The following is a 15,209-nucleotide window of genomic DNA, read 5'->3' on the forward strand; positions in this document are numbered from 1 at the left end:
CACTTTATTGAAGCTAGCGTCTGGATGAAATTTCTTGACCCTCATCCTTTTAAGTTCTCCAAAAACTGGAGAGGCTTGCTGGTATTCTTCTCACTGATTTAGAGGTTTCACCTGAACATTGAAGAACAATACCTAAAGAAACAAGAGAATAATAAGAATAAGAAGTATATGTTTGCTTCGTAAATGAAGCAAAGTGCATTTTGAGTGGAGGCTGCATGTTTGTAATGTTTGTAAGCAGTTTGTAATGTTCACTTTCTTATTCTTTCCCCAGATTGAGCGATTAGATGTAAGCAGTCTAGCACAAACATCCAGTGCAGTGGCCTCAAGCACAGAGTGCAGCATCAACGCAGATTCCATTGATGGAACGCCAGATCCTCAGCGCACAAAAGTGGCCATCACCCACCTGCAACAAAAAATACTGAAGTTGACTGAGCAGATCAAAATAGAGCAAACAGCTCGGGATGACAATGTGGCTGAATACCTAAAACTGGCCAATAATGCGGACAAGCAACAGAGTGCCCGCATCAAGCAGGTATTTGAGAAGAAGAACCAGAAGTCAGCCCAGACAATCCTCCAGTTGCAGAAGAAGCTAGAGCACTACCATCGGAAGCTGCGAGAGATCGAACAGAATGGTATCCCTCGACAGCCCAAAGATGTATTGAGGGATATGCACCAGGGCCTGAAAGATGTGGGAGCAAAGGTCACTGGCTTCAGCGAAGGAGTGGTAGACAGTGTTAAGGGTGGACTTTCCAGTTTCTCCCAAGCAACCCATTCGGCAGCAGGAGCTGTCGTCTCCAAACCCCGGGAGATTGCCTCACTCATTAGGAACAGGTTTGGGAGTGCAGACAATATTGCTAATCTGAAGGACTCCTTGGAAGAAGGTCAAGAAGATGGGACTGGGGGAAAAACTCTAGGTGTTCATAATTTTCAGTCAAGCCCCAAATATGGCAGCGAGGATGATTGCTCCAGTGCCACATCAGGCTCTGTGGGGGCCAACAGCACCACAGGGATCCCTATGGGAGCACCAAGCTCCAAAACGAACACTCTGGATATGCAGAGCTCAGGGTTTGATGCAATACTGCATGAGATTCAAGAGATCAGAGAGATGCAAGGACGGCTGGAGGAATCTTTTGAGAACCTTAAGGTTCACTATCAGAGGGACTATTCCTTGATAATGCAGGCTCTGCAGGAAGAAAGATACCGGTGAGAATTTCAGACTAACTTTTCACTGATACTACTGATGTTAAAGCACACCTAGGTGCATGCATTCATTCAGCGCTAACAGTCTCACAGGTATCAGGCAGCACCCGTAATATATATAAAGGTAAAGGTAAAGGTACCCCTGCCCGTACGGGCCAGTCTTGACAGACTCTGGGGTTGTGCGCCCATCTCACTCAAGAGGCCAGGGGCCAGCGCTGTCCGGAGACACTTCCGGGTCACGTGGCCAGTGTGACAAAGCTGCATCTGGCGAGCCAGAGCCGCACACGGAAACGCCGTTTACCTTCCCGCCAGTAAGCGGTCCCTATTTATCTACTTGCACCCGGAGGTGCTTTCGAACTGCTAGGTTGGCAGGCGCTGGGACCGAGCAGCGGGAGCGCACCCCGCCGCAGGGATTCGAACCGCCGACCTTTCGATCGGCAAGTCCTAGGCGCTGAGGCTTTAACCCACAGCGCCACCTGCGTCCCCCGTAATATATATACACATGCACAATTGTCCCCTTCTACATGTTCAGGTTTCTTCTTCCAGACCTTCACCTCTTTCAGCTTGCTACTTTCACAGCCCATGCATTCTGAGTGTCTGTCCCAGTTTTGGAAACCAAAGTAGCCCTGTGCTACAGTTCCCTGCCCATCTCAAAATCCTCATCCTGATGGATGAGGGATTTTTGAGCACAACCTTTTCCGATGATCTACATAGAGGGAGAGGGTGGAAGGCAGAGGGCTCTAGGAGCAAGAATGTTCTATGGCTGCCAAAAAAAAATTAAAGGCCAAAGCTAGGACTTTCCTCTGGAAGCTGTGAGCCAGTGCAGTAGTTGTAATACTGGTCTTGTAGTCACCCAACACTTAACAAAATGCACTTTGCAGGCTTCAGTGCTATGCTTTTCTAAAGGTTTGTGATACCTTCAGGGCCACCAAATCTTGGAGAATACTTCACCCTGTCTGTTATTATGATATTGGTAGTTGCTGTTCTTCGTTTCCTCCAAAAAATTGTACCTTGAGTTACATATTGAAAAAAACAATGTCAGATATTTGGACTTGTTGGTCCATGACTCCATATTGAAACTGGGAGGGCTCTAATCATACAATATTATGCTGATAGTATTTGTTCAGGCTTAGAGCAAGCATGAGCAGGCCGTGTTTTATTATTGAATAAAATAACTTACTGTATCATTTGGCATATGGGTCTTAGGATACGATATAACTTAAGGCAGCACTAATTGCTTTTGACTGCTTTTTTGCCATTTGCAGACATTGAAGCACAGAGTGTATTTTTTTTATTCCCTTTGTTGTATTTGTAACTTTGAGATTATATCTGCTTCATTGGGTTTAAGGGTAGTGTTAAAAAACCATTATCCTTAAGTAATCAAGATAGAGATATTTAACTGATTGCAAAATAACAGCATTGTCCCAAGAGTTCTTCCTCATCACCCTTCTGTATCACATGAAACTAGCTTTTAGACATCTTGGTATACACTCATTAGGCCATTGTTACCTGTTCCCAGAAGTGGCTCATAGGATCTCAAGTCTTTCCTAATCCTGCTACTTAAGGTGATTTTAACTAGTAATGCTACTAATTAAAGCCACAGTTTCCTGCATGCAATCTGTGTTCTCTTCCACTAGCTGTGGCCCTTTCCCAGATCAGTTTTTTTCAGATGTTCCTATGACTAGACTCTTTTTTCCCCTAGGGTGAGGGAATGTATTCATGATTTTTAAACACTCACATTGCATTTGGTTGTTGTAACGTACATCTACACCAAATTTATTAAACTGGTTTAAGCACCATAGCCCCCAACCTTGAGAATTGTAATTTTCTAATGCTGTAAGATCTCCAACCACTTTCTGCTATTCTTTATGTTTTTATGTGTTAAACTAGTTCAGTTTATAGTTGATATCTGTAGCATTAAGCTGCAAGGAGGGGAAAAAGTACACTTGTTGTCAAATATATCTTATCTCCTATGCACCATAAAATGGTAAGAAGGGTCTAGGCTTAGTGGTAGAGCACCTCTTTTACATGCAGAAGGTCCCAGTTTCAGCCCCCAGCACCTCAGGATATGACTGGGAGAGACCCTAGTCTGACTCACTGCCAATCAATACTGAGCTAGATAGCCCGAATCTGTATAAGGCAACTTCCTATGTCAGTCACACGTCTGAGTTGTATGTGTGTGCAGAGCCCCTCTGTCAGGAAGATTCTGTAGCTAGACACAGAGTTTTGGCAGATACCTGGCCGCCATCCTCTACTTTGTTTATAAGGAAAAGTTGCTTATATAAATAGTTATGTTTCCTAACAGAAAGGAGGTTAATTACATTCCTTTACTCTAAAGCTAAAGCTAAAATCATGCTGTCTTCCCTCTCCCTCCTTCCCCTCAGCAGTGTGGAAGTTCCCTTTCTGGCAGCTTTTGTAGCTGTTACTGCCATTATAGCACTGAAGATAAAACAAAGAGCATTGCGTCAAAAGATTTATTCGTTAACTCTCATTGCCCTTTTTACTGTGTAAGGTTCCTTTCTGAGGGATTAGTAAAATCCACTTTAAGACACCCAAAAGATGGGGCTCTCCCTTGGCCTTGGTGAAGTGATAACTGATGCCAAGAAAGCATATGGTAGTTTGCTGAAGGCCATAGGTAGAACCGGTATGGGAGTTCAAGGCAGGCATTTCTCCGTTCTTGTGTTTAAAAATGACCCCAGTATGAAAGTCAGGGGGTTACACCAAAGGGTTCCGTTTCCTGTACAAAATTTTATATCTCTAATGCAGTGGTAGCCAGTGTGGTAACCTTCATAGATGATTGGACCTCAGTTTCCTGGCCGTTGATCATGCTAGCTGGGGCTGATGGGAATTAGATTCCTGTGATCGTTAGGGGACACCATGTTAGCGATTCCTGCTCTAATTAGAGTAGTTGGCGTTGCATGTAGTTTGTTTATCATTCCCTGTTTGTCTGCAGCCTTCCTTCTTGCTGATGGCATTGTAGTTGCCTTTGTTCGCTGAGACTTGGTGCTGCTAGAGCTGTCTCATCTTCTGATTCCCGCCTCCCATTCCACCCGGCCAGCATTTTTTGATGACAGTATGATTTCCGCAAGTCACTTCTGCCCTGTGCTGTAGTGTCAGAAGTTATTAGAAGCCTTGGCAGAAGCTGTGCCTCCTGTCCATTGGGCAGTTGATGTGGCCTCATAGTCCAGACTGATTAGCCACTCCTTTTACTTCCCTCTTTGGTAATCCAGCTCTATCTGCCTGTCTGTTCTTTTTGCAATCGATCCTTTATCAGTGAGACCAAACTCCAAAATAGCCTGTTGCTTAATAACTTTGAGAATATAGCTGATGTTTACTTGATAAAACAGGACTTTATGTGCTGTCATCAGTTTCTACTGAGTCTCTCTTGTTACAATTTATGCCCGAAGCTTTCTTTACAGAGCAAAATATGACTTTAGATAGCTTAGATGCACTCCGTTCACTCACAGACTGCCAGTCTTCATGTGATCATCTTAGAAGCTCAATTAGTGTGTTGTGCTGCATTTGTATTTCAGTTTTTACAAGTTTAATCCCTTTGATCTCCATTCTGTTGCTGTTTAATTCTAGTCTACCAAGATAGCCTTGAGACCAGTCATTTAGTGCTTTGCTGGCTTGTGATATGCAGAACTTTGTTTTGGAGACTTCTCTTATAGTCTCAATTTGAAATCATGATGTAAAAAGTGATGCATATTATGTGGAGCTTTAGAACAGTGGGTACTTATACTAACCACAAAATATACAGGCACATCCTGTACCACACACGTGATTTTTATTTTTATTTTGTATACAAAGGTGTGCATTTGCTACTTCAAAATAGATGTCTAGCTCAGACAATAAGAGCATGAGACTCTTAATCTCAGGGTCATGGGTTCAAGCCCCAAGTTGGGCAAAATGATTCCTGTTTTACAGGGGGTTGGACTAGATGACCCTCATGGTCCCTTCCAACTCCACATTCTACGATTCAAGTGAAATGCTGGGTTTGATACCTCTTACTGCAAGATCAAAACAACCAGCTTTAAAAAATCGTTATGGCATGTTCCAATCAATTTACGTCTTGGGTGTCCTATAGATGTTAAAGCGGTGGTGCAGGAGTTTCCCATAGCAGTGCTGTGACATCTAAAGGGAGCATTGGATGTTTCATCATTAAAGAGAAAATTGGGCACCCCTTCAGAGGCAGCAAGTCTTCTTTGCACTGCAGCAAATTAAAATCGCCCCCAACTATTAGATCATGAGCAAATTTCTATGTATGCTGCGGAACCGAGGCAGTAAGCACCCAGAGTACTGCAAAAATGTCAGTTAAAATTCAGAATGTTAAGGGAGTTGCAGCACATGCATTACCTACTCAGCAGTAAGCCCCATTGAGCTCAAAAGAACTTAAATGTGTGTGGGATTGCAGCTCTGAATAACATCACAGTGCTCAGCCCAGTTCAACCTTCAGTTCATTTAATGAATTGATATATCCAAGGCAGAAAAAACAAATATGTTATAAAACAATCAATACAAGAGAAGGATTAAAGTATCTCATCAAATTCAAAGCATGGGGAAATAAAATGGGCTGTACCTGGCACCAAAAAGACATTAATGCAGCCCCCAGGCAAGCCTCTTGGGAAGAAAATTCCCTGAGTGAGGCACCACAAATAAAGGAATGTTTTGATAGCATGGTAACATGTTACATATTTGGTATCATTCTTTGCCCTCTGATACAAGGCCTTGGAGAGAGCCAAAAATTGCAGGAATATTTTTTTTAAATGTTATATTGGCATTTATAACTGATCCCCTTGGTACTCGGACTGCAGTGTTTCCGAAAACACAATAATCTCACAATATAGGACACAATAAACCCAAAATATCACTCTATATTAGTAAGCTTCAGTGCCTGCATGCTCTGAGGGTGCTGTAGGGTCATTGAAGGTTTCTACTCAAGGTAGAGGCTTGCTGCCTTTACAGAAAAATACTGACAGGTTGGACTAATAACCCCTGCCTTTTCTGCAAATTCCTCCCCAAACCTCCCTAATGTGTCCATTCCTCTGCTGTTGAAGAATATCACTGGTAGGAGAAGATAACAACGTGGTTTAATTGGCAAAAGGCAGGCAAGCATGGCTAGTTTCTGAACAGAAGTCATTTCTGGGCAGGAAAAGGGTAAGGAGGCTCTGCCACATCCAGAGATTACAAGGTGTCAGCCTCCTTAAGGTTCTCTTACACGCTATGGTGAGAAGGACTCGGTGCCAAATTTTGTTTTTTAGTGTCAGTTTGTCTGAGCCAGATTTTCCTTCTATCCTTTATACTCACTCGCTCTGTGAAAGCACCTGTGATGCAGAGATGTTGAGCAAAGTCATCCTTCCTTTGTTGTGAAGCTATCACCCAGAGGTGGGAGGAAATACTTGGCTTGGAAAGAGTGATTTCTTTGGTATACTTCACCCAAGCCAAATTCTGCCCCTGGACCCTCTGAATGTTTCAAGGATGTTGAGCAGAATCAACCTTTCTCCACTGCCAAGGAGTGGCAAAGTGTTCCCTTGTGAGCCAGTGGTTTGCATATGTTCTCCAGTGAAAACTGCATATAAACCTATTCAACCTTTTGGGATCCACCTGTCAACTAATGCTACCTTTTAAGTACTATTCCCTCCCCCAACCCCCTTTATAATTGCAAATATAAGAATATCACACCAGTTGCTAATTCAGGACATGTATTTTTTCCTCCATTTTAGTATACATACCTAGGCAGCTTATACAGTGGTACCTCGGGTTACATATGCTTCAGGTTACATACGCTTCAGGTTACAGACTCCGCTAACCCAGAAATATTACCTCGGGTTAAGAACTTTGCTTCAGGATGAGAACAGAAATTGTGCAGCGGCGGCAGCAGGAGGCCCCATTAGCTAAAGTGGTGCTTCAGGTTCAGAACAGTTTCAGGTTAAGAATGGACCTCCGGAACGAATTAAGTACTTAACCCGAGGTACCACTGTATTTGCATAGAGGGGAGGCAGCAAGTGAGGCTGTCTCTTAAAGGGGCTGCATAACAGTAACAGTGTGCTGTCGTGAAAAGGAAACCAGCCCTAGAAATATGAAAAGGCCCTTGTCATGCGAACATGTTTGGACACCTCTGTGGCACTTCCTACAATTTGAGATGCCCTTATTTGAGTTCATTATACTGGGTGCCTTTAAATCTATGCTTAGAAGGCTATAGAAAGTCCACTGATATGTGCTGTAACGTTGGTGTGAAGTGATTCCTGGTCCAGAAGCCATCCATAATGTTTTGTACCAGCTGCACAAAGGGCTGACCTCTCTAGAATCTGATTAAGAATGTTAAATAGCCCTGTCAGAGCAAGAATACAGTTGATGAGGCAACCCAGGGTTCCTTTTGAACATATATTATTATAGTTGTGCAAGGTTACCTAGTTATGTTTTTCCCACGTGTCATTATGCCCACGTGCGGCATGTGAACAGCAGGAAATTTAAAGCCTGATGTGAAACTACACAAAGAAAATCGAAACCGTTGAATTCTAGGATACACTTTCCTATATTTAATTTGTTTTGAAATTTAAACCCTGCCTTTCTTTGTAAGTTTAAAGCTGCATTTTAAAAAGTCCATAAAACATGCAGAATCTACAGGACTTTCAAATGAGGTAGATTTAGCTGCTTACCAGTGAAAATCTCAGTTTTACTGTCTTAGAGCACTTTAAGACCTACACGGGTGTGGGAATATGTATTAAGTTTCCTGCCATCACATTGAATCCACCAGTCTTTGGTAATATGGCACCCTGAGTGAGGCCAAAATTTTGCATCCCCTCAGCTCAGTGCCCTGTTTGGGGAAACTGTCCACGCCACCCTAAATCCAGCACTGCTACCAACTCTGGTTTTCAAAATGGTTGGTCATCTCTTTGAGCCTGAGTTTGCAAAGAAATGCTAAGTAGATACTTTTAAAATATGTTTGACGGCCATATTACTCTGTTCTAGATGTGAACGGCTAGAAGAGCAGCTGAATGACCTGACTGAGCTCCACCAGAATGAGATCCTTAATTTAAAGCAGGAATTGGCCAGCATGGAGGAAAAAATAGCTTATCAGTCTTATGAACGTGCCAGAGACATCCAGGTTGGTGAAAGTGACAAGCAAATTGAAAATGGTCAACTGATTATATTTTTCTTAACTATTGAGCTGGTTCAGTTTCCGCTTTAATTTCCATTAATAGTGGAATCAGATTTTGTGCCCTGTATTCTGAATTACATTTATCTCATTGTTTTTACTGCAGGAGTCTTTGTTAACAGGAGCCAGATAACCATCTACAGTACTCTCAAAAGTTCAAATGAGAGTTTGCCTCCATATTTGAGGGAAGCTATAATAAAGCTTTTCCAAGTGTGTTTGGGCCAAAATGCTGCCCTGTGAAGCATAAGAGTTTTTTTATAGTATTTTTCCTAGTTAGCTGATGGCAGGATGTGTCTGTCACTAATTTGAATCATATCTGCACAAATGTTGAATTAAAAACAGTAGCTGGCTTTGTATATCCTCTCAGGCCTTTCAGGAAGCAACCTATTCCATTTTTCTTTCCCAAATAAGGATGTGTTTTGAGGGGGAAGTTTTTGGTCTGGGTATGTCAAGTATTTGAAATTCAGAAGTATGAAAAGTTGAACTTGGAGAGTTGCAGCTGCAAAATAAACACCAAGAACAAGTACCCAAGCCCTTGCCAGACGACAGTGAAATACTTTCTTACTTGTTTCACATTCACCCAAGTTATAAAGCCAAAGTAATCCCTTACAGGGTTGTTGTTATTATTCCAGCTGGGGGAAACAGTGTTCAAAATTCTGCGACAAAAACAGTCCAGGTGTGTAGTAGTAGTAGTAGTAGTAATAATAATAATAATAATTTATACCCCGCCCATCTGGCTGGGTTTCCCCAGCCACTCTGGGCGGCTTCCAACAGAATATTAAAATAATCTATTAAACATTAAAAGCTTCCCTAAACAGGGCTGCCTTCAGATGTCTGCTAAATGTCTGGTAGTTGTTTTTCTCTTTGACATCTGGTGGTAGGGCGTTCCACAGGGCGGGCGCCACTACCGAGAAGGCCCTCTGTCTGTGTAGGTTTAGGGTGTTGATTGTATGAGACACAAGTATTCATGCTGGGATGTGTGGGGTGGTGTTCAGGCAGGTAGCTGAAATTGAGCTGGGAACTAGTATTAGTCTACCTTTCCTGAAGAGCTATGTCTCTTCATTCAATCCCAGAGTTGCACTGTTTATAACAGTGGCCTGTGATATGAAAGCATGAAATGGAAAACAGGTAGGATCCACTGTCCTCTACTATTGCTGAGGCTGAATCTATCATGCCACCAAGGCTTGTGAAAGTACTGTTGTAAATGCAATAAGCAACTTGCATTGTGGTTGGATCTGCTTGTTTGCATTGCGAATTGCCTGTATGCACTATGCAGCACGAAGGGAATTTTTGCTACAGGACATGAATCCAGCAAGTGTTACTCATATCCTGTGCAGTGTGAGTAAGGCTGCAGGAATGCCTGAGGTATTGAACTCCCAAACTTTATTTAGACTCAGGATATGCAAAACCAGTTCTTCATCCGTGTCCTTGGCACCTGATCCTACTGTCAGCAGACTGGCGTGATTCCAACCAAATGTGTCCAGGAACCCACTGCAATTTTTGACCCATTTGAGTAGGAAGCAATACAGAACAAGGCCAGCCTCTCTCCCTTCCCCATTTTTGGATGAAACCAACATGCATATGCATGAGATAAGGTGTTGTGCAGTTACTGATTCATTCTCTTACTCTCAACAGGAGGCACTGGAGGCATGTCAAACCAGAATCTCAAAGATGGAACTGCAGCAGCAACAGCAGCAAGTTGTCCAGTTGGAAGGTCTTGAAAATGCCACTGCCAGAAACCTCCTGGGCAAACTAATTAACATCCTCTTGGCTGTCATGGCCGTTCTGTTGGTCTTTGTCTCCACCGTGGCCAACTGTGTTGTCCCCCTCATGAAAACTCGCAGCAGGACGTTCAGCACTTTATTTATAGTGGTCTTCGTTGCCTTTTTGTGGAAGCACTGGGACGCCATCACTGGCTACTTGGAACGGTTCTTTTCTCCCCCTAGATGATGTCGAGAAGAGCTGGCTGTTGCCCTACCCACTCCGGTTTGCTCTGGCAAGTGAGCATGGCAAAGCTTAATCAGCCACTCCTTCCTCTGCTGAAGTTTTAAAGTGTCAGAGTGTGAATTTGTTTACAGTTAAAATAACATTTTCTCTCTATGAGACACATTGGCAATAGTATTTTTTAGATTTTATTCAAGAGCTCTTTTTGGCAAAAAAAAAAAAAAAATCCTGGATACTTTTTATGTAGCATGGTTCTCTTTGGATGCAAATCTTTAAGTTTCCTTAAATGTACAAAAATAAAACACCAATTTGGAGCACACCAATGGGCAATTTAAATTATGGCAAACTACTGTACTAAACCTGTTGGGGGAGAGGAGAAGACAGTTACATAACGCGTAATAAAGATTAATCTAGTGCACAGTGACACCGTGACGATCCCATAATGCTACTGTGAAACCTGACCACATTCCATGTCCGAATGTATAGCTTCAGGGTGGCTTTCTCTAATGGAAGACCAGTGCAATGCATGGAAGTCCCTCAATCTGTCGCTGGGTTTGGCCTCTTCTGCTAACCACCCTCTTTCTGCAAGGCCTATTAAACTTTTTGGCTAGCTATACGAAGTGGACAAGTTATGCCAGACATAGTTACTGCACAGTTGTACTACAGTATTTTGAAGTAGCCCTTTAAATACTTTAAGCAAATGCCCTTGGTCGCACTTTTACGGTTTTTTAATATATGTATAGTCACAGATTTAAAAATCCGAATGGCATACTTGAAGAGTGTAATACTCAAACTCTCAGTGCTTCCTTATTGTTTCTAATAGGATTTTTTATTATTCTTATTGGGGGTTGTTTTTGAACTTAGTGGTGGGCAGGGTCATCATCTCTCTCTCTCTTTTTGTTTTCCTTTAAAATAAAGAAGTGATGTTCTGAAATGAAGAAATGTGTGAATAAGTGTGAGCTGTCTTATCCTGAAACAGTTTTGGAGAAGGCAGGAAACAGCTTCAAGTGTATCTTGAGTGCAGACCTATTCAGGTGTGATTTGTATTCTCCCTAACTAGCCGATGCAGCATCACAAAGAGAGCTCTCTCTCTCCTCCTCTTAGTCTTCGCATAGTGTCTTTTTCTTTTAAAAGGTGTGTGGTGGGCAGGTCTGTTACATATAGAGAACTGAATACTTTCCAGAGAGTAAAGAAATCCTTCTCTGACGTAAGGAGAGATGAGAACTAACTTTTGAAACTGCCAAGTGAGTGAGCTGAAGTTCTGCTCCGAAAATAAAATTGGTACTTGGAAGTCGTAATCTCACGGATAGTCCATAGGTTTTATATTTTCAGTTTAGATTCTTGCATACCAAAGCTAGGCTTGTGGCTGAATAGCCTACATCCAGTCAACTTCAGGTCTGTTCTGAAAGTTGCCCTGTATCTTTAAGGGAAGGGTAAAACACTTAAGGAAACATCAGATCGAAAGGCCAATCCCTTAGATATTCCCAGATTTAATTTACTGTTCAAATAAACCCCTGATAATGGAAACCAAAGTTATCCTGTTAGCAAGCTGGCAGTGTTCACTGTTGGTGAGGTTTTTTTGTGTTTAGAGCCCTTCTGTGCATCTTGTTCTCATATAGTATGTGATGGAGAGAGTCTCCTTCCCTCTATAAGTAATAATATATTGTACAGCTTTACTGATTGATGGTTGTACATTACCAAGAAATGGGGGGTATTGTAACTGCCAATGGCTTGTGCTGGTTCATTCTCCACCCACATTCATATTGACTGTCAAGATTATGTCCCAGAGGGGAGAGAGAGAGAGAATGTTGTCCTGGGCAAGACATGCAGTTAGGGGAGAAGTGTCATAAGAAATGACCGCTTGTTTCTCTGCTTTCCTTTTTGGAAACATGTGAACTGGTCCTGGGACTGGAACAAGACTGTGACATGTTTCTTTCAGGAGCCTTTTTCTTTTTTACACTGGCCAATAGGGTTTATATCTCTGGAATTCAGATTCATTCTTAATTCTGGCTCACTGTACTCATTGTGAAACAAGTTCGTTGTTTGTTAAAAGACTGTTTTACATCATTGGAATTCAATAATTTATTGTAACGTACCCTTGGTCAGTATTGCATCTTAAGAAATTAACAATGCCCAAGTGACCTGAAATAATGTGGAATATGAAGTCCAGGAACTCTTGCTGTTAGGGCTTTATCCTCTAGAACTGCGTAACCATTTCCCTTGCTTTCCTGAATGGGGCTTGATTTCTGATTGCTATCTTCCGGCAGTGAGAAACTTTCCCTCTGCCCTAGTCATGGTTCAAGAGATTCAGCGTATCACTTTTCAGATTCACGGCTCTTTATATACTCAGGTTCCTCAATCTAATAACATTACACCTCATTGTCACTGAGCAAATATCTGCTTGTCCTTCTAAGGAATTGCCAGTTTCAACAGACTCAAGCCAAAAAATAAATAAACAAACATTCCTGTTTCCCTAGACTTGCAGATACAGAATGAATTTGTTAGTATTCCCATTCCCATTTATACTGATCTGCCATGACAAGAATCTATCTTAAGTTTATGCCCACTTTACCTGATATAGCATCCAACTCTCCACCCTTTCTCAATTTCCACGGTATTTCATTAAAAAAAATACTAAAGGAAGCAACAAGGGCAGGCTTTGGTCTGCATTCTGAAGTGCTTGAAATGAGCCTCTTCCAGGAACTCGTATCCTGGCATCTCCTTCAGGTTTTTGATGGTACTCTGAATTCACTGTAGATTTGTTTAGCCCAGGATACAAACCAATACAAAGTGGATGATGAATGAGCACTTTGTTACTCATTACTCATTAAAGTCTAAAAGGAGGGGGTGGCGCTTAATTCCATCCCTTGTAAAAATGCATTTATGGTTTCTGAATTCTGAGTGTACCATAAACAAACTGTCCTGTTTACCAGAAGGAAAATGATTGATAGAACCCCTGATCTCCAGGACTGTTCTGTGAAGGTTTTTTTGGCTAAAGTTATAAGTGATTCTCAATACCATCATATTTCTGAAAGATTGCCAAAAGTGCTTTGTGTTGTTGAATCCTATCTGTCAACTCTCCTAACCTGACTCCTGTCTTGTCATTTTGCCATTTGTATTTTTACTTTATTTTATTTTGGTTAGCAGATCATACATTTTCTCCCTACCGTTGGTCTGAAGGGCTGTGGCTGCATCAAATTGTTTAAGAGATATTAATAATTTCAGAAATGTGAACTAGCTTTAAAACTCCCATCCCATTTGCAAGTGCTGTGTTCTTTTTCTTGAAGGTGAAGCATTCCTGGATGACTTGTTTAAAGGCAGTGTCTGCCAGTGAATGAGTGTGTGTGTGTGTGTGTGTGTGTGTGTGTGTGTGTGTGTGTAACATTACTCTTACTATTGCTCTTTTTACTGCTGTGGACCTCCTTGAGTTACAGAATTATTTTTCCATATAATTTCTTATTTGGAGAGGGTGAAGTGTTTAATATATTAATCACATATCAGCTGATCACAAAAAGGAATAAATGTAGCAGACTGCCTTGAAGGAAAGATGTGATATTTTAACAAGCTTACCATACTTCATGAAACATTTTCAGTCCTACTCAAGAGTAGATCCACTGAAATTCATGGGCATAAATTAACCATGCCTGTAAATTTCTGTGGCTCTGCTCTGATTACAACATGGTTGGAAAGAACCCTATTTGCCTTTTTTTTTTTTAACTAAAGTAAAAAGTTAACCATGTTTTGATTTTCTTTCATACCTCCCACCATTGCATATGATGCCTCATATGTTCTGAGCGTATCCTCAAGTGATAACATTGTGTTCACAGTGATTACTTAATTAGTTTATTCCAACTTTGTGGACACCTAAAAACCTGATGTCGTTGAGGAGGTCTGTAGGTTTGCGCATTGGCCAGCTGGGTCATAATCTTTCTTCTACATGGGGTGGGGGTAGGACTTGTAAGAAATGAAAGCTGCAAGCAGTAGAAACCAAGAAGCCAGCTCCTGACGGAGGGAGGGAGGCAGGCAGGTGTTTTGCCCTCGCTGGATTGCTTGCCAGTTCCTAAGAGAATTCTGAATGTGGCTAAAAGAGGTCTGTGTGTCTGTATTGTGTATGCCAGGTGGTACCGTGCATCAGTAGGCAACTGACATAGCTGTAAGTGTGGTTTTTTAAGAAGTATAAAACTAAAAACTCACTTGCACAGGAGGAAGAGTTACAGAAATGACACTTGTGAACGTAACACTGTAGTTTATAGGTATTTTAAGCTGCTAATTGTTGAGAGGGATTGACATTTGTCTTGTCTGATCGTCACAGGCTTGTCTGTGGCTTACACTGTATATAAAATTAAATAAAGACCTCAGATATTAAGTGCTGTGTGACTTCAGTGTTGTCTAGGGAGGGGTTGGGCAGGGAACCAACACAATGGTGTGACGATATTCGAGCTATCAACTGCTGTTTTGGTCCTGTGAGGGAAAGGAATATCCAACCCGGAAATGGGGGAGGGAGCCGAAGTAGCATGGCGAAAAGTTGATCTTTGTCAAAGTTTGTGTGGCCTTTTCCTTTGGCCATGTGCTTACATTATCAAGTCCTTTGGCCGCATACAAGGCTGCTGTATAGCGAGTCAAAATTGGTCCATCTAGTTCAGTACTGTCTGTTCTGACTGACAAAGTCTTAAGCAGTGGTCTTTTTCCCAGCCCAGCTGCCTAAAAACCTGTCAATGGAGATGCCGGAAATTCAAGCTGAGACCTACTGTATACAAAGCAATGTGTTCTGTGCTGCCCCAGCAGCGGGTTTCAAACTTTCCACCTTCCAGGAACCCTAACCACACCCATCTGTCTTCCAATAAACTTCTTCACATCATTTGCCAAGTGATTTTTTTTTAAAGCCCTGTTGACGGCCATCTACTGT

General features: G+C 42.0%; 1 protein-coding gene across 7 annotated transcripts in view; it reads left to right on the forward strand.

Annotated features, from left to right (window-relative positions):
- TMCC1 (transmembrane and coiled-coil domain family 1) overlaps positions 1–14,669 on the forward strand; it is a 103,391-nt gene extending 88,722 nt beyond the window's left edge. For all 7 annotated transcript variants that reach the window (XM_083724652.1, XM_083724653.1, XM_083724656.1 and 4 more), the window contains 3 exons: positions 272–1,203; positions 8,173–8,308; positions 9,995–14,669. In XM_083724652.1, the coding sequence (XP_083580778.1) occupies positions 272–1,203; positions 8,173–8,308; positions 9,995–10,309 (1,383 nt within the window). In that variant the 3' untranslated portion in view covers positions 10,310–14,669. The remainder of the gene's footprint in view (positions 1–271; positions 1,204–8,172; positions 8,309–9,994) is intronic.
- The last annotated feature ends 540 nt before the right edge of the window (positions 14,670–15,209 follow it).

The sequence above is a fragment of the Podarcis gaigeae genome (genome assembly GCF_964106915.1).
Source record: "Podarcis gaigeae genome assembly, chromosome: 2".
In the NCBI taxonomy this organism is placed as follows: domain Eukaryota; kingdom Metazoa; phylum Chordata; class Lepidosauria; order Squamata; family Lacertidae; genus Podarcis; species Podarcis gaigeae.